The sequence below is a fragment of the Talpa occidentalis genome, unplaced genomic scaffold, assembly GCF_014898055.3.
Source record: "Talpa occidentalis isolate TD23 unplaced genomic scaffold, MPIMG_talOcc4v2.1, whole genome shotgun sequence".
Taxonomy (NCBI): Eukaryota; Metazoa; Chordata; class Mammalia; order Eulipotyphla; family Talpidae; genus Talpa; species Talpa occidentalis.
Genome location: NW_026555331.1, coordinates 32,541,079 through 32,565,624, shown reverse-complemented (window position 1 = coordinate 32,565,624; position 24,546 = coordinate 32,541,079). Strand labels below are relative to the sequence as shown.

At 40.6% G+C, this 24,546-nt stretch overlaps 2 protein-coding genes and 1 non-coding gene across 5 annotated transcripts in view; 1 reads left to right on the top strand and 2 right to left on the bottom strand.

The window, feature by feature from the left end:
* RPL30 (ribosomal protein L30) lies at positions 1–2,954 on the bottom strand. Its single transcript, XM_037503597.2, has 5 exons — positions 2,899–2,954; positions 2,740–2,792; positions 2,330–2,475; positions 825–955; positions 1–115 (listed from the first exon to the last, which is right to left on the bottom strand). The coding sequence occupies exons 2-5, from the start codon at positions 2,758–2,760 to the stop codon at positions 66–68; spliced, it is 348 nt and encodes a 115-aa protein (XP_037359494.1). The 5' UTR covers positions 2,761–2,792; positions 2,899–2,954; the 3' UTR covers positions 1–65.
* Positions 292–423, bottom strand: LOC119251846 (small nucleolar RNA SNORA72). Its single transcript, XR_005126607.1, has one exon. It is a non-coding gene; the product is annotated as a small nucleolar RNA SNORA72 (small nucleolar RNA).
* Positions 2,955–9,917: 6,963 nt separating the features above from the next.
* ERICH5 (glutamate rich 5) overlaps positions 9,918–24,546 on the top strand; it is a 29,098-nt gene continuing 14,469 nt past the window's right edge. For 2 of the 3 annotated variants that reach the window (XM_054692090.1, XM_054692089.1), the window contains exons 1-2: positions 19,459–19,517; positions 20,909–21,936. In XM_054692090.1, the coding sequence (XP_054548065.1) occupies positions 19,483–19,517; positions 20,909–21,936 (1,063 nt within the window). In that variant the 5' untranslated portion in view covers positions 19,459–19,482. Of the gene's footprint in view, positions 9,976–19,458; positions 19,518–20,908; positions 21,937–24,546 lie in introns of those variants that run through there. The other variant, XM_037503608.2, reaches the window with a different exon arrangement.

Sequence of the window (24,546 nt, the reverse complement as noted above, 5' to 3'; positions counted from 1 at the left end):
AAAACGAATACAGTGTTTTTAAAACAAGCTCCGGCCAGTTTTATTAAAGAAAAATTTTACATGATTTACTTTTCACCAGTCTGTTCTGGCATGCTTCTAATGATATCAGAATCACCTAGAAAATAAAACAGTCATTTTACAATTTGTTTAATATGAAGTGGTAATCATCAAACTAGCAGTGGTTATGCTGATGTTATCACACTAGCTGTGCGGTCACTTCTTGAGGTTATTCAAAGATACCTAGAGTCACAAACACTGTCCACACAAAATCCATCATATAAATCAGTCTTAGTTTATTACCAGCATATAGAAAACCAGACCTAGGGTAAGAACTAGGCCTGGGGACACATGCATGGTCATAATATAGCGAATGTTTAGCCTGCCCTGATTATCACAAAATCAGAACAGCGAGAATATTCGCCGTTATGTTATGATTTAAAACTAAGTTCAAAATATAACAGGATTTATATTTGTAAGGCACTTGTTTTCCTCTTATTTACCTGTCTGTTCTCAGGAAGCCAATAAGGTACTGTTTCACCTAATTATTCTCCCCCTTTATCATTTCACCTTTACCAAAGTCCTACAAGTCATAATTTCTGAGGTGCTTCATGAAATAAAATTCACCTCAAAATTAAAAAAATTAACTTATAATGAAGTAATTATAATGGGCTAACATTATCTATTTGATGTAAAATGATACTACAGACTTCCCCTTGCAATAGCCAAATTCTCACTAACTGAACAAAGTAACCAAAGACATCTATATAGCAAGGAATACTTGTATTTTAAAGGGGAAAAATAATTTTATGATTCAAAGAGCATACCTGGGTCAATGATAGCCAGTGTGCATACTCTGTAGTATTTTCCACACGCTGTGCCCAATTCAATATTATTACCACTGTAGTGATGGACACCAGTTTTGGCCAACATGGCGTAGTACTCTATTTCAGATTTCCTGTGGGAATCAAAAACAGGGACAATATATGCCATACTAAGTGACCGACAGACTTAGGGTTACTACTTCTCTCATAGTGTTTATCAGAATCAAACAGTAATTAAGCCAGTTATTACTGTCAAAAACACTATCATATCCACCAGCTAATATGACCTGTTCTTTTGTTGGATCCTTTCAGAGATGGGGAAACCAGTACTATCTACTGAGCAGCTACCATGTTTAAGATGATATTTATGCTAATGGACACTAGAGAGTAAAGTGCAAAATAAAAGCATTATTTACTTAATTTACTTAGCATTTACTACATGCCAGACTCTATAATTCTCATGGTAATCTCTTAAGTCCCCCCCTTTTTTTTAAAGCTAATGACGATAAGTGAGGTGCAGTATAAATAGCAGAGGATCCAGAAACTGAACCTATGTTATCTTAAAAAACAAACATTTCTATAATCTGGTGTCCAAATCTTAGATAGGGGATGATATTACTTACCCAGTTAACATTTCTATGTCAACTGTATAGGCAGATGGCTTTATAAATTCCAAGAGAGCCCTAATGGAATCATGCCATTACTGAATGTATGCACCCACAAACCAACACTGCCACAAAGTGCTTCTTAAAAATGCATAATCTCAGGCCCCATCCCAGACTCATGAGATCAGAACCTGTATTTTAACAAGATCACTCTTGTGATTGTGTGCACTTCATGTTTTAAGAAGCACTGTCACAGAAGGCAGGTTTGAAAGATTAGGGGTAAGCCCCAAACGCAAGATGGGATGCAGAACACCCAAACTTTGTCAATTATATAAAATGCTGTCCTCACAGGACATTATGCCTTACCACTGAAAAATCAACCCCCAGTTAGTAGACTGAAAACACGATATATTTACAAAGTCAAAGTTTCTAAAACTTATTTACCCTTTTAATTCAATTTCAAAAGTGAGCCAAGCAAAACTATGGGTCTGGGAATTGACAAGTAGGATGAATTAGTTAAGTCAGGCCAGCTTGAACTTTTCTAATCTAGTTTTATTACAGTAAAACAAGTTTATCCATCAAGTACCTTTAAAGCACCTCAAACCAAAAAACGCAGGATACAGAAAAATTACGTGTTTGCTTCCCTGAAAAGATGCCGCTCTATGGTTTTAACCTTCTGCCACACTCTGCTAGCCAAGCTTCCACATGGTGAGAACATGATTAAGGGAGGGTATCATGAGCCAAACACAATAAGCAACCTTAACTCATTTTACAAGCATTCCTTGGTAAAACATTTCACGAAAAATAGAATTCATGCTATCCGGATTTCAAGTTTACACTTCTAAATATTCGCTAAAGATGAACTTGCAGAGGCGACACACACACTCACACTCCTTCCATTACCTCAAGGCTGGGCAGTTGTTGGCGAGGATGACCAGTTTAGCTTTGCCTTGTCTGATCATTTTCAGAGTCTGCTTGTACCCCAGCACGTACTTTCCACTTTTCATAACAAGTTGGAGCCTAGAGTTGATCGACTCCAGCGACTTTTTCTACAAGGCAAACATTTAACACCTACTTAAACACCTTGTTACCACCTCTAAACGAGATCCATCCAGACTTCTTGAAGCCGAGCCCCTTAATAAAGCCTTCAAAGTAGAGTCCCAAATTACTGAAAGGGCCTCTTGGGGTCCTTCTGTGACCCTCCAAATGCCAGTGGTCATGCTGTCTCCCCTGTGTGCTCAGATCTGCCCGCCCCGGCCGAGACTCCTCTCCACGTGAATGTGCTTCCGGCATGGCCCGCTTGCTTCACTCACCGTCTTCTTTGCGGCCACCATCTTCCTGCCTTAGGTGCGGGATGGCCCCCAACCTAGAATGTAGAGGAGACGGCAGACAGTTTAGGATTCGGAGCTCCAAACGGTAATGCGAAGGACTCCTCGTGATGCCTAAACCTCCACCCGAAGGAGCCCACTCACCAAGAACAGCCGCCAAGATGGCCGGGGAGAGAGAAAGGAAAGAGTTCCCACAATGCAAAGCTCTTCACGGCTGAGCCGAGACACCGGGACCGGAAGCGGAAGCAAATCGCAGTGGAAGGGGCGGGGCAAGCGGCAGAGGATCGGTACTGGTTGCTTTAGATACCCTACTTAACGTGGTAGTGAGACTGTACACTCCGCTTTATAAACTTCGCGGCGCTGTTACTCTGCTGCTCCGATCTGCGCACTGTGAACCGAAGAACATCGAGTCAAGCCGAGAAGCAGTCAGAGGGTGAGACGGTAGGGGCGGTCTGAGGAGGCGGTGGTCTTAGTGTGGCGGAACTCATCTCTGCCCGAAGCCGCAGCTCTAGGGGGAAGACTTCAGGAGGACTCCAGTACGCCTCATTCCCGGGTCTACTCACCGGAAGTAGAAGCTCCGCCGAGCTGAAGCGGCTGCGTGTGCTCCTGGCGCTCGGCTGTCTAGTGGGTTCCTCCGAGGACGGTGGCGATGCTCGCTGGCCGTTGATGACTACGTGATCGTATTAGCGTGAACTTGTAAGACGAATTTTCACAGAGAGCGATAAACCGGTCTATTTATTTTCGTTGTGAAAGTTGGACCTTTATGTAGACATCCAGTGACTAGCGTTCAAAATATTAGGCACATAAAGCATCACCCCCACTGTAAAAAATTTAAAAGATCAGACCAGGGAAGGGGGAAGGAGATGGCTCAAAATAAGGGAGGGAAGAGCACAAGGGACTATGGTGGTGGTTCACGGGTGATGTGGTGGTGGGAGATCTATGGGGACTACACAGGAGCGGAGAAATCAGCTATTGTTCAAAAATAAACAACAATATAAGAAAAAGAAGTAAGGTCAGAACAATAGGTAAACAACTTTTCGTGTCATCGTTTCCTTTTCATACTATTTGAATCTTTTGGCTCAGCAATAGCTACTTTTAGGACTTTATCCCACAGAAAGTCACAGTTGCCTCCAAGACATGTGAACAAAGTTATTTATTTCAACATTTTTAATGGCCAAAAAAACGAGATTAAATGCTTTTTAAAATCCTTAACCAATGATATGCTTATACATACGTAGATAAAATATCTGTAATCATCAAACCTTTTCTCTGAGAGATGAAAAGAATAGTGGTAAGGAGAAGACATTTACTTTTTCGTGTATTTTAATATTGCTTTAGTTATTTTACAGCATGCATTCATTAATGTTGCAGAAAAAGTTCCTTTTTTAATAAGAAAGTGTTTTTTAAATGCATGTCTTCTGAAACGTCAGTTATATCTTAAGTTAGTATTTTTCAGTTCACCTGAGTCAGAATCACCTGGAATTTTGACTCCCAGTATTCACTGAAGTCTGTGGAAGAAATCTCTAGGTGTGGGACATTGTCATCCAAGTTTAATTAGTATCCTAGATAATTCTTACAAATATTAAAATTTGAGAAGTAGAGACCTAAAGAAAGATAGCTAAATTGGTTTTGAAGCATGCTTGCTTACATATACACTAAATAAAGATGCCTTACATTTTTATATTGCGCTCTATACTTTAAAAGCTTTTCAGTATTCACTTTCCCCCAGTAATCAAGATAGATATTGCCCCCATCTCAGAGAATGAATAATTGAAGCACTTGAGGTGACTTTCCTAAGGTGTTTCCCATGATGTGATACCAAATTTCTGGTCCTCACTGTACTGTAAAGAAAAGACTCAGTTGCTTTCTCCCATGGATTTTTTTTTTTGGTAGAACTGGAGTGTGGGCCAGAGGTGTGGGGGCTGGGAGTGAGGGGGGCTGAGAGCATTCACCAGAGACAAACTGGGGACCAGAATAGGCAAGTTTATTGAAATTCACTGCTAAAGGAACAGCGGAAAGACAGGAGAGGTCTGCTGTGCCATATGTGGGTTATATCCCTGGCCAGGGATCGAACTCAGGCCATAGTGGTGATAGCACTGTAACCCCTTGGCTACCAGGGAAGTTCTCTCTCCTGGATCTTAACTGTAGTTTTGTACTAGAAGTCAGAGAAGCCCAAAACACTCACTTGGTATTTGAATCATGATCACAAAATATTTGAAAATTCCTTAAAGGGACTCTTAACTGAATCCATTGTTAAGTCTTTGGAGACAGACTTAGGTAAGTTCTTGATTTTCTGTTTAATGCCTGCATGACTTTGGGCAAATTTCCTAAGCCTCAGTTTCTTTTTTTTTTTTAAAAGATTTATTTATTTATTTATACAAGCACTGGGTATAGTCAGAAGCATGGGAGGGTGAGAGAATTCACCAGAGCCAGAGCGGGGAACAGAACAGGCAGACAGACGAAATACACTGCTGAGGGGAGCAGTGGGCATGGCAGGAGAGGTCTGCGTGCCATGTGGGACCCTCGCCAGTGGCCGGGGATCAAACAGGCACTGCAGAGGCTGCGGGCAGCTTCGCAGCCCAGAACTCAACTGCTGCGCCACCAGGGGAGGCCTCAGCCTCAATTTCTAAGCCATCAATATAACTAGAATAGCGTCTACCTCAGAGTTGTGTGGATCACAGTAAATGTCATGGTGTATAAAGCATTTTACGCAGGGTCCTGTACAGGGTAAGTGTGCAGTGGATATTAGTTTTCTTCCTCAATCCTACTCCTCCCTGCCAACCTCCCCATTGTAGCCACTTGCTCACACCTAAAGTCAGTCACAGTATCACAAATCTATGTGCTAAAGAGGAAGAAACATTGCCCAAGCAAAAATGACTCTTGAAGTGCTCACTTCGGCAGCACTTATACTAAAAATGACTTGAAATCCTGTGGTTTGAGGTGACTGTAAATATCTCCACACCTTATTAATGCAGGATTTGGCAAACATTCTGTAGAGGGCTAAATAGTATTTCAGGTCTTTTGGCCATAGTTTGCTGGCCCTGCTGTTAAAAGACTGCTATTACTATTCTTAAAAATAGCTACTTTAAATCACATAATGTCCTATGTGATAGAGTACAATCAACAATACCAGTGTATGTTTGTGTATCTAGAGATGTATGATATCTGCAATTCATTTTTAAATTAAGCAGATCTAGATAAAACAGAAAGGCAAAGCAAATACAGCAAAGTTAATTTGTGAATTAACACAAAGTTGTTAATTGTTGAATTTTTTTTTTAAAGATTTATTTATGCATACAAGAGCTGGGGTACTGGCCAGAAATGCGGGGGTGAGAGGATTCACCAGAGACAGATTGGGGAACAGAACAGGCAGACTGACCAAAGTGCACTGCTGAGGGGAGCAGCGGGTGAGTCAGGAGAGGTCTGCTGCACCATGTGGGTTGCTCCCTGGCCGGCCAGGGATCCAACTTGTGCTACGGAGGCTGCAAATTGCTTCGTAGTGCGTTGCTTAACCCCTTGCACCATCAGGGAGGCCCCCTGTTAATTGTTGAATTTAAGTGGAGGACATGTGAGTAATGTACTATATGACTTTTTGTAAGTTTGTAAGTATTCATACTAAAATGTCAGAAAACGTGTATGTTTTAAGAAGACATTACCTTCCATTTTTTCTGGTAGCTATTCTGTATCATTTCAGAGTGACTTTGCAACATCATAAGACAGAATAAACACAGCTCTCTTTTGGTTTTTCTTCACCAAAATCACTGTTCCATGTTTCTGATAACTCTGGAGCCACCTGCATTTATTGTGGTTCTGGTTTTTACTTGGTATGAGAATTAATAGTGATAGCCTGCATTCCCTCTTACAGCAAATATATGTTTAAGTGCTATTCATTGTTCAGTATACTGTTTCATTTCTTTATTGTGAAGCAATTCTGACTATTATATTCATTATTATCAACTACTATTTAGTCTGCAGATTAGGAAGTGGTCCACAAATAATTTGGAGCTCTTACCTGTTTAACTCAATCTTCACATTCATGAGTCACTCTGGGCATTAAACACACACGGGTGGGGAGGAGAGGGACAGTGAATCTAAGTGAAAAGTGCCTATAAACTCAGTGAATGTTGGTGACTTTCCAGTTAACTGAACACACATACAGTTATACAAAAAATCATTAATCTTTAGAGAACAAGAGAGAATAAATACTACCTATTCATCTCCAGCCTTTCTGCCTCTATAGTAATAAAGAATCTGAAATATTTCTCCTGTGCCCCCTCTGTTCAGAGTGGCAATGCTCCATAATGTGCGAGATTAAAAATAGGTGGACCAGAGAAACACTATCTCCTATTTTTAAATCATATTTTCCATTCATGGAAGCGTTTATTTGTGTTTTTTTACACTTGGGTACCAAGAGCCCAGAGTACTTTTTTTTTGCTATTTTACTGTGAAGGAATGACAGTTTTGGAAAGTAGAAGAGTATTTGTAAAAGTTAAGTTTTTATTAATTTACATTTCTTAAAGTCAGTTTTTGAAATTTTATTGTAAAAGGGGGTTCCTATGTTTCTAAGTATCCATAAAATATGAGATTTTATATATTTTCAATAATTTGAAAAGCCCACCATGTAATTTTATCTTTTTTTTTTTAAAGATTTATTTATTTATTATACAAGCACTGGGTACAGTCAGAAGTGCGGGAGGATAAGAGAATTCACCAGAGCCAGAGTGGGGAGCAGTGCAGGCAAAAGGACTGAAGTACACTGCTGAGGGCAGGAGAGGTCTGCACGCCATGTGGGAACCTCCTCTGGTGGCCGGGGAGCAGCCGGGGATTGAACCGGCGCTGCAGAGGCTGCGGTCAGCATTGCAACCCAGTGCTCAACCGCAGCGCCACCGGGGAGGCCTCATGTAATTTTATCTTTAATAAAGTTGTACTACAGTATAAGTCATCAGTGTTTTTTTGCTTCTAACCAGATTTAATGAATGTAATAACACTGCATGTCACACTGATCAGAAAATGTCACTGATTACTTAATGAAGAAATAAATAATACATAATTTGTGACATCCAAACATGGGTGTGAAAACATACAAACAGTATCAAAGAAAAATGATAAAGGGAGTCTGGCAGTAAAAAGATTTATGAACTGTCCTCACGAATTACGGATCAAGGTACTATTAATCTTTAAATAATCACTGTGTCAGCTATAATCAGGCCTTATCATGGTTAGACTAAAGGATAAGACAAAATAGGTAAATACTAGGAGAGAGAGCAGTCAAGGAGGGGAAGCAGGGTATGCTTTGTATATATCTAGATACTTTTCTAAGTAAACAAACTATCTCAGTTGAGCAGAAAAGGAATTTATTCTGTAGTTCAGGAAATGAACAAGAAGCCTGGAGAGCAAGACTCAGATCTGTATATTCTAGTAATGGGAATAGCACATTCTACAAACCATGGGCAGCACCCCAATCTTGACATGTTTTATTTTGGGTGATTTAAGTGTTTAATGTCCCATTTCATCACCGTATAGGTTTCACTGGATGATGAGATATATGGAAGTACTAGTATATTGTATAGAAACTAAACTATTCCCTTACTTGTCTCACAGTAAAGCAAGTTCTTTGATAAAAATGTAATGCTGCATGTACTACCTTGATGGATGTATAATGTCTTGATACTATCCACTAATGGTTCTGGCAGAGGTACCTTGCAGGGAAAGCAAATCTAACCTAGTGTCTCATAGTAAAGAGACTACGTATTACAGTAAAGAAGACTTCCCAAAGAGATCCAGTCAATCTTTCATGAGGTGGCTTGTAGGTCCCCTAAAAATTTGGGTGCCGTTTCAGAGTTCTACAGTTGGTTGTTCTTGCTGCTGGCAAATTATCACTTACTCCCATGTGTTAAATGGAATAATGGGGTGTTGAGCCTCTATCTGGCTTCTAGCCCTGTCCTATAGACATTTTATTCCTAAGCCTATTGAGCAAGCACTGGAGTGGCTCACGAGAAAGACTTCCTGATGTTCACTGGACACCTAAATATTATTGTTCATCTGATTATAAAATGCTTCCTTTGACAAAAATGGATGAGACTAATATTTGGCTGACAAATTATCTCTGAGGAAAAGTAAGAAACCCCAGGTAACTCTTAAGAACTAATTGATGGGGAAAAATTGGGAACTTAACTGGGCACAGTTTAGCGTGAAAATATTAAGATTTAGAGAATTTCAACCTATGTATTTACATTTTAACTGATCTGTGAGTTACAGCATCTCTTGGGAAATAATGTGGTTTTGAAAAACTTAGTTAATAATTTCAGTGGAGAAACCTGGTAGATAGTACCTTAACTTGCTAATCAAAGTTACCACCAATGTTAGGAAAAAACGGACATCATGTACGTTGGTGTGAATACACAAATAACGTCAGTGTATTCCAGCCCAAACTGTACCGCCTAAAAACAATCCAGAGGAAACATCAAACTCGCTTTGAGAAATGATTTACAAACTAAATGGCCTGCTCTCAAGATATGTCAAGGTCGTGACAGACGAAGAGACTGAGGGATTATTTCCGGTTAAAACAAACTAAAAAGAAGCAAGCCAGCTTAATGTAATGTGCGGTCCTGGTTTGAATAGTTGAGCAAAATTGAATAGGGTGGATTAAATGGTATCATATCAACGTTAAATAAACTTCCTTGTGGTAACTGTACTGAAGTTAAGCAAGAGAAAGACTGTCATCGCAAACCTAGTCAGCCAATCAACAGCCAGGGGCCACGATCGCCTCCTCCCCTCCCCAGCTATTTAGTGATGTTTCAGGTGAGCTCTCCCACCTCTTCGCCTTCGCCTCGTCGGCTGGACCCCATCCCTATCCCTGCATCAGAGGCGTTTTCCCTCTGCCCTTACCACACCCTCCACCTCTCCTCCGGCTCCTAGCCTCAGTGCCCGTGCTCTCCCCTCCCTGCTCTTGCACCTGGCGCCGTTCCCCGTCCGCTCCGGGTGCGCGGCCCCCTCCGGTGCGCCCCCTGTGCGCTTGCGCCCGGCGCCCGCGGGAGTCCGGCGGCCGGAGTTGGAGAAACTTGGGCGCAGCAGGTGTGGTGCGCGCCGACCCCGGACTCGGGAGACCACGCCCGCGGGGCTGGCACAGGTGGCTGCGCCCCCCTGCCGGCGGCGGCGCGGCGATGGGCTGCTCCAGCAGCGCCCTGCGCAAGGCGGGCGACGGCAGCAGGCTCCGCAGCGGTGAGCGGGTCCCCTCTTCCCTCAGCGCCCCGGGCCTCCGGACGCGGGGCCAGCTGGCTCTCTGGGTGAGGGAGGAGCGCGCGGTGGGAGGGCGTCGGAAGGGTGCATCTCGCGCCCCCGGGCCCGGCAGGGGGCGAGCTCCTCTGTGAGGATGGGAGCGGCACCCGAGCGCCGCGCCGCGGCTCCCCGAATCTGGAGCGGGGCGACTGCCCCAGACTGCGGTGGGCCGGGTGGGCTCGGCCGGGGGCCTGACGCCGGAGTGAACCTGTCCGCGGCGGGATGCGGGGCGTGAAATGGGCCTTAACTTGCGAAAGCTGCGTTCTCTTCATTTAGTCATTTCCTGTCCTTACAAATAGGCTCCTGTAAGTCGCCTAAGTTACGAAATTTCGGGTTATCAAAAGGTGTCGATTCACTGGGAACCGTTAGTTTCTTGAGGGGAGGCATCAGACCCGTTTTTCTGTCAAGACCGACCCCTCGCCCTTCTGTCAGCGCTTCAGCCGCTGAGCCAAGGATGGTGGAGAGCATTCATTCCACCAGAGAGGTTCCTGCACGTTTGAAGAGGTCAGATGCTGTCCCCCCTGTCTTTGGCTTAAGTATTTCTTGGTCCATCTGCATGGGATAAAAATGTAGCCATCACTGAATCTTCTAAAGAAATGCAACAAGTATTTTTTGAGCATCTGTTAAGTAACAGCCAGCTGCTTGGCGAGATGGTAGAGATACTCGTACCCTACTTGTGTGGGCTGGGGGTGGAAGAGACAGAAAATAAAACAAGTTAAATGATTAAGATCATTTCTGATAGTGACACATGCTGTGAAATAATAAAAGCAGGTTAATGAGCTAGAGAACGATTGCCTTTCAAACCCTAAACTCACTTAACTTTTGAGTGGCTAACATTTAGGATGAATCTCAGAAGTTAGTCAAGCAGATTTCTTTAAGCTTGTTTACAGTCTTCTTTGAGGCGAACTTTAGTAGGAATTTTATACTCTTGTTAATTCCTCTTCACAGGTCTTCTTTTAGCACCTCCTGTTATCCCAATTACCCAGAAATCTCTCTCTCTGACTTTGTTGTAAGGAGCACAGGCTTTCTGTTTTTATTATTTGTTTTTTTATTGTGATAACAATGGTTAAACGATGTATATGATTTAGGGGTATGTAGTCACACCTCTTCAGATGTCTGTTACCACACCACCTCCACCAAGAGCACACAGTTTTCATGAATGCCATGTCAAAACTTAGTGTGGACCCGCCAGAAATAGGGGTGTGGCAGTCATTTTTGTGGTATATGATAATTTATTACTAGTTCAGTACATCTCGGGAAGCAATAAAAAGGTTGAAATAAGCAACAAGATTAAAGCCATAGGTAAAAGTGATTCCAAATTCCTTGTCTATGACAACAATGTGAAGAAATGGAAAAATCCATCCCCAGTGTACAGTACATGCTAACCTAAGAGATAAAAGTCTCTGTACCCAAATATGCTCTCAAGAAACCTGTACAAGCAACAATTTCTTTGATGTTTTATGTTTTATGAAATCAGGTTGATTTTTTATTTTGTTCCATGATAAAACTTTTAGTTTCAATATGAAAAACAGGAAAAATTGACACTTCAAGAAGATAACATTTTATTAATTTGGCTGCTCCTATCTCCCGCCATGGCCAGATATCCTAAGAGTAGCATCTTGGTTTAAAAAGCAGAGTGCTAAATCATCATAATAGATTTTTAAAACATATATTTCAGGGACTGTTACTCTTAAGGAGGGGTAAAGTAGGAATGGGATTCTTCAGAAAAGAATAATGTTTTAAAAAACGTTTTATTATCAATTTCAATAACCATTCACCTTTCATGTTTTATTTGTGCATTCATTCTGTTTTAAGTTCTCATAGGTGTTATTCTGAAAGGAATATTAAAATGCCTGACAGCCAGTTCTAGAGCATAGAAAATTAATTAATACACTGCATAAATTGCTCACCACAATACTGAATCAATCAACAGGTGTATTTTGCTTCTGATCCTCAATCAGACAGTACTCTTTTGTAATTGGATACTATTGTATGTTCATCAACATTTCAACATCATGATCTTGTAGGCCTGATAAATAATTCATTCCTATTTCTTCTACTCAAAACTTCGTTGAATTCTGTATACAGCCCAAAGCCTGTGTGTGCTTTAGATGAAAATAGTCCAAGTTTGTTAAATGTCCTGTGCATGCCTTAACTTACTGTACCCCAGTGCCTAACAATGCCTGGCACATAATTGTCCAATAAATTACTTCATTTAATCCTTATAACAATGTTATATCAAAGTATTATGATGATCAAAATTTTACAGATAAGAGTAAATAGTTTGCCCAAGGTCACAGGGCTCTGAAAGAGTCAAAGTTGGGCTGTGAACTCAGGTGCTATGATTCCAGCCTATAATAACTAGATTTAAATTTTTTTTTGCCTCAAATCTCTCTGGATTCCCATTAGATGTGTGGTCATTGACTGGGCAAATAGCAAAAGAAATATAATAAAATATAATATAGTGTTTATTTTAATGTAATACATTTAATATTATGGTAAAGTATTATAATCCCAAATTATGATATTTTAATAAATATACACATGTAATATGTAATATAGACATATTAACTTGTAATAAATATTAGAATAAATCTCCCTGTTAGAGTCAGTTAGAAGTAGATTGGAAGAAGGCAAAAAATATGAAGTTTATATTTGCTCCCAAATTCTCACTGGCTTAAGAACTGTCATACATGATTTATTATTAGCCTACAAAAAAAAGAATCATAAAATAATGGGTTGGACTGGATTATCTCTGATAATTTTATTATTTTTTAAAGATTTATTTATGCATACAAAAACTGGGGTGTAGGCCAGAGGTGCGGGGCTTGAGAGGATTCACCAAAGACATAGTGGGGAACAGAACAGGCAGACTGACTGAGATGCATTGCTGCAGGGAGCAGTGGGAGAGACAGGAGAGGTCTGCTGCACCATGTGGCCAGGGTTTGAACTCCTGCAGAAGCTGCTGACAGCTTCATAGTGCTGAACTTAACCCTTTGCACCACCAGGGAGGCCCCTCTGAGAGCTCTTACAACTGAAATCCCATGACACAAAAGTAGAGGTTCTTATTTTCTGCATGCCAGTTTAAGTCAGATAACAGCCACAGGTTAAGTAGCTGTTAAGCGACTAGTATGCGGTGACCTTTGCTCACATATTTTTACATCAGACACTGAATCCCACCAAGCTTGTTCCCATCATTCCATTACCTCCAAAGGCCACTGGTTAGGGAAAGAGGTGTGGGGGTGCACAGAGACAAAAGTGAAGACTGACCTCTGGTGGTAAATAATTATCCAGTGCTATTCAAAATGAAAAACAGGCCCTGGTTCCTGGTGGTCAAACATAAAGTTTTACTGAATACCCTGTAAGGTGTGAGGAAAGAGGTTCCCCTCCACCAAAGGATGGTTAGATAAAGACTGAATCTGGAATTTCTTGTGTCTGTGGAAGTTCTGAATACTAGGGCAATCTTTTGTTCAAAATTTCCATTCTGGGCCTCCCCAGTGGCACAGCGGGTTGAGCACAGCACTGTGAAGCTGTCAGCAACCTCTGCAGGACGGGTTCGATTCCCCGGATGGGGAGATTCCCACATGGTGCAGCAGACCTCTCCTATGGAGCCCGCTCCTCCCCTCAGAGGTGCTTTCCATCTGTCTGCCTGTTCTGCTCCTGGCTCTGTCTCTGGTGAATCCTCTCACCCTCCCCCGCCTCTGGTCTGTAACCCAGCTATTTTATGAATAAAAATTGAATCTTAAAAAAAAAGAATATGTAAAAAACAAAAAATTCCATTCTATTCAGTGTCCTGAGCATCTTGGTGGAATCTGAATGCAAAGGTTTTGTTGACTGGGCAGACTTTAATGGACCCAAGGGTCTCTAGGCTTTTGCATCCAAATCTTTCTCCCACTGCTGTCAGTCCCCTGCTTATATGTGTAATCACTACTCTGCTGTTTCTTAATATAAATGCCATCATTTATGGCAGACTTCTTCCTGAGATTTTACAGCTGAAGCACCTATGTAGACAAAACAACAAGATGGTAATTATTGACAAATTCATCTCTAGGTGAATGTGTACATTTCCACTGACAGCTATAATCATGTGTTTGTTCTCACCTGAACCCTTACTAGCTGCTTAGAGTCCATGATGCTTAGGCAATAGGATGAGGCTTGAATTTCACCCAGTTATGTAAATTGTTCTTTGCAGAGATACCAGTATTTTCACACAATGAAATTTCCGTATTTCCGTACTGAATAAATATTTTTTCTTTGTAACTGAAGAACAAACATCATTAACTTTAAACTTCATTTTATAGGGTTTCTTTCATATAGATATTATATAAATGAAATTTCTTTCTTTTAAGTGCTAGAAGACTCTGGACTAAGTCTTGTATGACTTTGTGTTCCTTCTAGAGCCTGGCACACAGAGAATGCCCAGTAAGTCTTTGTGCTCAGCCTGGTGATCATATATAGTGAATTAGATGGACTGTAAGAACTGTGCATAAAGTTAAAAAAAATTGATGACAGTTGAAAAATATATGCAGTGAAAAATATACTTCCCACCTCATCCCTATTGGCTGCTTAATTCCAGTCACACCTATACTTTTATTAGGATTTTTCGGGTATATTTTTACAAAGTTTCTTTATGCTTTGCAAATGGCATTTCCCTCTCCCATCCTTTTCAACAAAATGTAATGTCTTATTCCCCCTGTTCTTCACCTTGTTTTTTCAAATGAAATCTTTCTGTGTTGATATATAGAGAAATTCTTTCTCCTTGTTTACACTGACCAAATAATCCATTGTGTGATTTATTTAACCAGTCCCCCATTAAGGAACATTGATTGGTTTCCAGTCTTTTCCTATTGTAAACTTGGCTACACTGAATTCCTTTATACATACATCATTTGACTGTACGTATGTATGAATGTAGCGTAATTTCTCAGAAGTGGCATTACAAGGGCAGAGTATGTTTTTGTAATTTTGAGAGATAACTGCCAAAATGTTTCCTTAAGGGTTGTATTAATTTATACTCTTATCAATAATACAATAAATATTTCTCTGAAATTGAAGGCTTTCTGACATTAATGCAGCTACATCAAAACATGGGCATAGAGGGCCTCCCCGGTGGCACAGCGGTTGAGCACTGGGTTGCGAAGCTGCCTGCAGCCTCTGCAGCTCCTGTTCAATCCCTGGCCACAGGCGAGAGTCCCACATGGCGTGCAGACCTCTCCTGCTGCCCGCTGCTCCCCTCAGCAGTATACTTCGTCACTCTGCCTGTTCTACTCTCCGCTCTGGCTCTGGTGAATTCTCTCACCCTCCTGTGACTCTGACTGTACCCAGTACTTGTATAAATAAATAAATAAATCTTTTAAAAAACAAAACAAAACATGGGCATAGAGCAACAGAAAGGAGACAAGATAGAAGAACCTACTTGGTTCCATGTAGTTTAGTCTATCCTCTCATATTATCCCCACAAAAGCCTTCTAAAGTAAACATTTGTATCACCAAATACAGCTAGAAAACTGCAACCTAGTGAGGATAAGTCATTTGCTCAAAGTCTCAGAACTAGTCAGTGATGGAGCTGGGGCTTTAGCCCAGTGTGTGTGATTCCGAAACCCCTATTCTTTTCAAATTCCATTTCCCTTTGGGATCTGGGGCCTAGGAAAAATGCAGTATGTATGTGTTGAGTGTATGGATGGGTGAGTGGATGGGTTGACAGAGACAGGGCCTCAGGGGAATGAAATGACTACTTGGAAAAGCAGAGGCAGAATAGGAATCAGGAGCCAGGAATAACTCACTGGAAGGTGACATGGACCAGGAGGGCCTAGAAAGGAGAATGTTGGATTGTGAAGAGGGTCTGTTAGTCATGCAGGAAAAGGCAAACACAGTTATACAAAGCTTTAGTGTGTTCTGTTAGATCATGCTTCTGGGTGCCACACATCTCAGCTTCTGTGTACACTTTCACTTCTATGTTAATATTTTACAATATCAGGTTTAAAATAAAAACCCAGCACTGTGGGGTTACGGAAAGGCTCACCAAACCTGATAAAAAGCTTCAAACTTGGCCAGCCTTCAAATCCTGCTGTGATAAATGTAGGTAGTTCTAGGTAATAGTTTCAAGGCAAAATCTCCGAATGTGGCTGTCCAAGCCAGCCTTAAAGTCTGGAATGTTACCATCATGGTCTCAGAACCTTCTTTATCTCCAGTATTATTGCTGTTGTTCATGTTCCTTGAACCCCTCCTTGGGAATTGCCATCAGGTTTTAGAGTTCACTGTTTTCTTTATTTTTTAAGGATGTTAGTACTTTGCCTTTAAGGGTGAAGATTGAATTTTTTTTTTAAAAAAGCACATATTTTTAATAGTGAAAACTCCCCATACAATTCCCACTCCCCTTATTTTGACCTTAATCCCTCCCCCCACCCCACCCCCGGAGTGTGTGTCTGGTTTATAGTTGCTTGTTGATTTTGATTTTTACTTTATTAAATACCGGATGGTCTCATTTATAGCAGGAATTTAGAAGATCTAAATAAGGGACCAGGAAACTGTCTTTTTTAATAGCAAACACTTTGTTAATTTCAAAAGTGATATTTCACACACTAGCTTTTTTTGAAGTAAGAATTCATCTTATAGGATTATAAAAGAAATCAAAGAAAATGAACTAGAAAATCAGATATGAAGGAGGTAACCATTTTGTCATGGCTTGGTGACTGGCTCTTTGGTTCTTAAAGGTCAAGCTTTCTCCCTTCGCAGGAGCCCTGCATCTCTACATGTGCTTATCGAGTGTTCCAGAAGTATCTTATGACTGTATGTTCTAGTTTCACTACAGTTCAATGTCTACAGTAGGTTTACCTTCAAATTTTATTACATTTACTTTGTGACAGACAAGACTAATTTTACATGTATCAATTCAGATCATTCTGCCAAAACAGAAAATTGGTTTGTCTTATTTTTTTTTTTTTTACCTTTTATGGGATTTTTTGCTAATGGTTTCATGCATTGATTGTATGGGATATTGCTTACACTCACCGCTCCTCAAACATCAGTACCTTGTTAACATCTGCCAACTGATAGAACTTACCCTGGGGGATTAACTTTTGTGCCTAGGCACACAAGGACAGTATTTTTACATACTTTGATGAGGGAAAAGGAAAAAATAGCCCAACTACAATATCACCATTGGCAGTGTCACAAATGTTTGTTGGATGGTTGGAAAGTGATAGAATGGAATTGAGAAGAAAGCAAAAAAGATGAAAAGGAAGATGAGTGGATTCCCCCCTTGGAGCTGATTCTTGGTTCCCAAAGTTCAAAAGCTACAAGAATCTAGGACTGGTGACAAGGGAAAATATTAGTTCTCTAGAAAACCCAGCAGACATACCAGTGAGGTGTTTGGCATGTCCACTATATCTTAGCAATGGGGTAGGAAATATTGACCTCAAGTTTTCTCGTTGCTGGGGGGAATCTTTTCATTTCTGATTAGGGTAATGGACTGAGTTCAAAAGCTTCAGGTATGTTAGCTCTAGTTCTAATCCCTTCTGTAATAATGCCTAGTACTTACATTCTCTGGGCGCTTATCACAATGGTGCTTACAGCCAGGTTCTGTTCAGCTGTCACAACAAATTTGTACATAGATCAACTTACAACAGAATCAAGAGAGATCATAAACAGCAAAGGATTAGGCCCAGAACAGTGTAGGATTTGATAAAATGTAGGATTCAGAAAGAAGACACATCTTTAAACGTTGATTTGGATGTGGAAACAATTAATCTGGCCACAATATTTATTATGTAAAAATATAGGCTAGGTACAGAATGTCTCCTGTTAACAAAAGATCTCCTGCTTTTCCAGTTAGACTGCTAGAAGAAATGATGGCGGGTACCTTCCTCTACCTCCAGGACACATATTGGGGATTCACAAGACCTTATGAGCAGACTGTGTGAAGATGCTTGGGTACAAGATCATGCATAGGGACCAAACTATAGGGAAGGAGTTATTTGAATTTTCCTACAGATGTAAACTCTAGAATATCAGGGATCATAGCTTCCTTTTTAAATGCTGTAACCACTGTGCTCAGTCTGGAGCTGGCATGTAGTAAACACTTGATGAATATTTGCTGAGTAAATAAAATCAAAACCAACAAATAGAAGGAAGCACATTTATATAAAAGCTACCGGTTTTTATTAACACCAGTCAAATTGGTCAGATCATGACTGCATTGTGGACACTACTCATGATCTACTAGTAATCGTGTTCTAAAACTTACAGTAACAACAGTTTCATAGATCAACAGCAACTTCATAGTGTTTAGGGAACTGTTTATCTATGCCCTTTAACTTTGCAGCTCTTTCTTTCTCTTGCTAAGTTAGCAATAATTCATTGACATGGCCACTGCTAAACCAAAAAGAACTTTGTGAAATTAGAAGATGTCCTCCCCAACCCTGACACATGCAGCTTTGCAGGTTCACATAGGCAGGAGTTCATCTCTCCCTTACCCCTTCAACAGGACATGCCTATGCAGTGAGAAACCTGCATAGCCCCAGACTGTGTCCATGTTTGCTGAGGACCTTCTCATATCAGACTCCACGTCAATGAGTTACATACATTATCACACCAGACAATTCTAACAAACCTGAAAGACAGGCACAGCATACCCATTTTATAGATAAACTGAGGTCCAGATGTCTCAATGGCCCAAAGAAGAAAATGGTAGAGGGACCTCCCTGATGGTATGTGGGTTAAAGTCTCAGCATTATCAAGCTATGGTCAGCCACTGCAGCATGAGTTTGATCCCTGGCCAGGGAGCTAACCCACATGGCGCAGCAGACCTCTCCTGACTCACCTGCTGCTCCTCTCAGCAGTGTATTTCAGTAGATCTGTCTGTTCTGCTCCCCACTCTGTCTCTGGTGAATCCTCTCACACACACACCCTCACCGCACTTCTGGCCTATACCCCAGTTCTTGTATGAATAAATAAATAAAAGTAAATCTAAAAAAAAAAAATAAGAGGACGGTAGAATGAGGATTCACACCCAAAATCAGAACTGTCTGGAATGTTCTGCTCCAGCTGAAGAGAAGGGAGGAAGATCAGATTAATCTAAAAATTGTTTATCTTTCAGCTATTGAGGTATAAAAATGTTCTGAAAGATACAGAATCTAGTGCCTAAAAGGAAGTTTTTGTGGTAATTGTGGGCTTTATTGTTGTGTCCTTTGAGAAGTATTTTGAAACAGCCATTTGTTTTTCAAACATTTCATTTACTTGCTCTGACCTTTCTTCTTAATAGTCTCAGAGAAAGGTGTTGTTATTAGGACAAGCACTTACTTTTCTGTTTGTTACCCACATCTGCTTGTCAGGGCCATCAGGTAAAGCATCATAATAATGGTGGCTGACACTGATTGTCACTTACTTGATGGCAGTCACTGTACTTGTGAACCCTCACACAGTCACTGTTCTTGTCCCACTTTACAAGTGATGAAAGGGAGGCACAAAAGGGCTCAAGAAGACTAGTAAGTGGAGGTACCAGGATTTAAGTTCACTACATGATAGTGATAGGTGTTATTTTCAAGGTTACAGATCTCCATCACCTCTTTTAGAGCAGATTACTCTCTTCTGCCACATAGGAAAAATAACTATGGGTCTTTGTTAGGAACCATTATCTCCAAAATTCAGTCTTTCATTTTAAAATTCAGTCTAGTGCCATCAATATTTATATTAATCAGTATAAATTATAAAATGAATGTGTCATTCTCTTCTAGTATTTTCTCTATTTTTGTGTCATTATTTTACCTTTTCTAGGATGGTCACGTAGAGTTTTATTCATGTAGTGAAATCAGTGCCAATACCACATCCTCCACTAGAAAGGTACAATTTGTCACAAAGGATCCACATTGACATGTCCATGTCACCCAAAGTCCACAATTTACATTAAGATTTGTGTGATTATTTTAAAGCTATTTTAGCTCCTTTGGGCTATGCCAAAGAAATATTAGAGACTTTCCTTTGTAGTATTTCTCAGCTTGGTTAACTATTTTCAGGCTGTGATATGAAAAATGATATGAAGAGGACATTTGCCTACTTCATGTATGCTGTAAAATAAGGTAAAGTATGCAAGAGTGAAAATACTATGATCACAGGGACACATGTTCTAGTTAGGGCAAAATTGATAGATCCCTTGGACACTTTTGACACTACATGTGGATACATATATTTTTACAAAGTTTTTGGTTTGGGGAGGGGAAACTTGATTTAGTCTGAAAACATAATAGATTCTTAAAAATGTAAAATTTTGTGTGTTGACACATTCCTTGCCCCTCCCTAAGGCAACCATCACCAGAACCTCCTTTGTGTGATAGCTAAATAAATTGCCATAATGAATTTCTTTATAGATTGGAAATGACTTTTGTGAGACTGGAAGTGGAGGTGTGAGAAGGACTGAGGTGTAGGCCAGAGGTGGGGGGCGGGTGGAGAGGAGGCTGTGAGGATCACCAGAGACAGAGTGGGGAGCAGAACAGGCAGATTTTGATAAAATACACTGCTGAGGGGAGCAGCAGGCGATACAGAAGTCTGCTCTGCCAGAAGGGTTAGCTTCCTGGCTGGATCAAACTGAGGCCTCAGTAGTGATAAGTGCTGAGAATTAACCCCTAGGCCACCAGGGAGACCCCTAAACTACAGAGTTTTAAAGTTTAAGACGAGGTGTTTGAGTTGAAGATAGTAAAGCGATTTGATTTGGGGAATGTTGGAGTCACAGCATGGCCATTCTGTACTCTTGTACCCAGGACTCTTTAGTGCTATTAAGTGTACTTCTTAACATCAATACAATTACTCAAGATAGAAACCAAAATGATAATTTGTATTTTTTCTTTTCTTTTCAAATGAATGATCAAAAAATAACTTCAAGTATGTATTTTTCAACCACAGAAGTAAATGAGTCCTGCATTGCCCAACCCAAGCCATGCACACTGGAAAGAGAATCTACTTTTTATGGCAAGACACAAAGGGAAAGCCGGCCTCCATCAGAGAAGCTCAAGATTTCAGTGATATCTACAGGTAATGGTGTAAACTCCCTCTGTGAACAGCCCCCGACAAAGGATGCTGTAGCCCAACCAGGATCCACAGAGAACATTCAGCTTCCAGAGAGAACCAAAGAGCATGGGCTGTCTCAGCCAGGTGGCAAAGATGATACTCAGGGGGCAGAAGAAAAGAAGGCAGTGGAAGTAGTCACAGAGTTGGAGCCTTTAAAGGGAAATGCTGAGATTGAACCTATTGGAACAGAAGCCATGTGTCAGCCTTTGAGGACAGCAGGACAGAGTGAGTCTCCTGGAGCAGTGGAAGGCACTGAGAACATACAGTGTGCTGCAGAGATGAGACCTCTAGAAACAGCTGAGAAAAGTCCTCCTCTGGAAGCAGCTAGAGAGCTACAAGCTCAAGATGAAGTGGCACAGGATGAAGAGTCTCTAATCCCAGAAACAGTTCCCAAAGAGACTGAATCTCCAGAAATACTGGAACAAAGTAATCAGCTTGTGGAGAACAGTGAAGAGCAGCAATTAGGAAAAGAAGAGCAGTCCCAATTTCTAGCAGCTGCCAAGGGAAATGAATCTGCAGAGGTATTGGAGAGAAGTCAACTTGTGGAAGGAGCAGAAGAGCAGCAACTTCAAGAAACCATGGGAAAAGATATGCAGTCCCAACTTTTAGAAACAATTCCCAAAGAAAATTCTCCAGAAATATTGCAAGGAAGACATTTTATGGAGTCAGCTGTAAAGAATGATTTGCTCCATAAAACTTCAGAAGTTCCAGGAAACATGGAGGAGATTCAACCTGAAGGGGTAGTTGGAAGCATGGAATCGCCAGTAGGAATTTCAGAAACAGAAACAACTGTGGATGTGGCCAGGGAAATTCACACCAATGAAGAGGACCAACACATTGAAGGTAATAGTTATGCAGTCAGAGAGTCAGGATATTTAGGTGTGCTCCAAAAGAGATCATTTCTAGGGGTGAATGAGGCTTGAGCCACAGACATTAAAGTCTGTATTTCAGATGGTTGAAGTTCATTTGAATCAAACCAAAAAAGGCTTCCATACCTGGAAAATAGGTGGTCAGCTCTTTCCAACAGATAATTTCTAAAGCATAGTCAGTGTCCACATTTTTAATCTAGCTTCATTGTTGAATGGAATTGAATATTGAATGTAACATGTTAAAACATCTGAATTTCCTGAATTTGTGCCTCTTCAGTCCCCAGATATGGTATATGAGGATCCAAAGTAAAGATGAATAGATGGTTAATGGAGTTATTGACTTTCTAATGACAGAAATCACAAATAATGGTTGTTAGAGTGTAATTTTCATCTTTGCCATCTTATCCTTGGAAAATTAATGTTCTCTGATAGCCTTTTTATTTTTATGAGACTAGAGAAAATGTATGTCGTGGCAAATTTTATTTTTAAAAAAAGATTGAGTTAACATTAGTTTATAGCATTACATATGTCCCAAGTGTACATCATTATAAATCAACATCTTATATACACTGCATTTAAATTCAACACTAAATGTTTAGTTCTATCCCTCACATCCAATTGCCACCTCTTCCCTGACTAACCCTCCACCTCCTCCTTCCTTCTGATAACCTCTAATTTGGTCTTGTAGCCTAAACATTTATTTTTGTTTTATTTAGCGTACAGTGTTTTTAAAATGTACTTTATAAGTAGAAAACAAATGGTGTCTATACCATTCTTTGATGGAGTTATAATTTTAAAAAATAACATTTTCTTCTGGGGCTGTTATTTACATTTTGTAAAATTAACTTTACGCTACAGTGTAATTCAATGAAGCTTTCACCCACCCATCCTTAAATCTTTCACTTATTAATGCAGCAGTTTTTTGGGTTTTTTTTTTCAGTGTTAAATTTCTTTTTAAAAATTTTAAAATTATATATATATTTTAAAGATTTATTTATTTATTTATACAAGCACTGGGTATAGTCAGAAGCGCGGGAGGGTGAGAGAATTCACCAGAGCCAGAGTGGGGAACAGAACATGCAGACTGACTAAATATACTGCTGAGGGGAGCAGCGGGCACAGCAGGAGAGATCTGCGTGCCATGTAGGACCTTTGCCGGCGGCCGGGAATCGAACTGGTGCTGCAGAGGCTGCGGGCAGCTTCGCAGCCCAGCACTCAACTGCTGCACCACCAAGGAAGCCCAAATTTTATATATATTTTACATTGTTCTTCCATTTTTACAATGCTTGCTTTCTACTCTCAGGTGTAGTCCCTGCAAAATTCCCGTCACCAAATCACCTGTGCACCATCGCCATAGTCTCCTGTGCAAGAACACATTCCCTTCCCTGTTTTGATCCCTCTGCCTCCCCCTCCCCTGCAGGGTGTCTCTGATTAGTAGTTGCCTGTTTGTTTTGTTTTTTAATTTATTATAATTTTTTTCCATGTCCCTTATTTTGTTCCCCTACCTTCCTCCTATAAGTGGAACCATCTGATATTTTTCTTTTTCCTTCTGGCCTATTTCACTGAGCATAATCCCTTCCAGTTCCATCCACGTTGCTGCAAATGGCATGAGTTTATCTTTTTTTGATTGCTGAATAGTATTCCATTGTGTATATATGCCACATCTTCTTGATCCAATCATCTATTTTTGGGCATTTGGGTTGTTTCCATATCTTACCAATTGTAAAAAGTACTGCAGTAAACATAAGGGTACAGGTATCCTTTTAAATTCGTTTCTGTGTCCTTAGGGTATATTCCTAGGAGTAGAATTGCTGGGTCACATGGGAGCTCCATTTTCAGTAGTCTGAGGAACCTCCACACAAGCTTTACATAGTAGTTGAACCAGTTTTAATGCAGCAGTTTTTGAGTGCCTAGTCTTAGACTAGGTGCTGGGAGTGCAGGAGGAGGAAGAGATAGTCCCCATTCTCCAGCAACTCACTGCATAGTGGAAACAAGGCAGAATGAAAACAAATCACCACAAACGATGAATGTGAGTGCTTTAATAAAAGTGTGTAAATGTGCTCCAAGGAGAACAGGGAGAAACAGTAAAGTATATATTTGTTAGACCATGGCCAGCCAACTCAAAAGTTCTCAGGCCTAGGATAATGGTAAAGGGTGAAGCAAGAGAAATGTGTAATATCATGGGGAGCCCCATTCTGTGAAAAGAGCAGTCTTGTAAAAAGAGCAGTCTTGTGAAAAGGTGCAGCTGCTGCCTGGCTCCACCCATGAGAGTGGGGCAGTGTTCCCAAAGCTGACCTCCTGGGAAGATAGATTTGCACGTGTAATGTCCAGATGTTGAATAGTTCTCAATTTTTAAATGTTTAATGATTGTTTTCTTTAAATACTAAAATGGCCAAACATGAGAAGTTTCTGAGTATCTCTAGATCACCTTTTGATTTAGATATGAACAAGGCTTTGTATTTGCAACATGTTCTATTGGCATTTCTTGGGTAGTTGTATATCCTGATGTTTTATGAGAGGATGCAAAGAGTGGGAGATAGTAAGAGACTTGGCCATTCAGAGAACTAGAGTAATTACCTTTCTT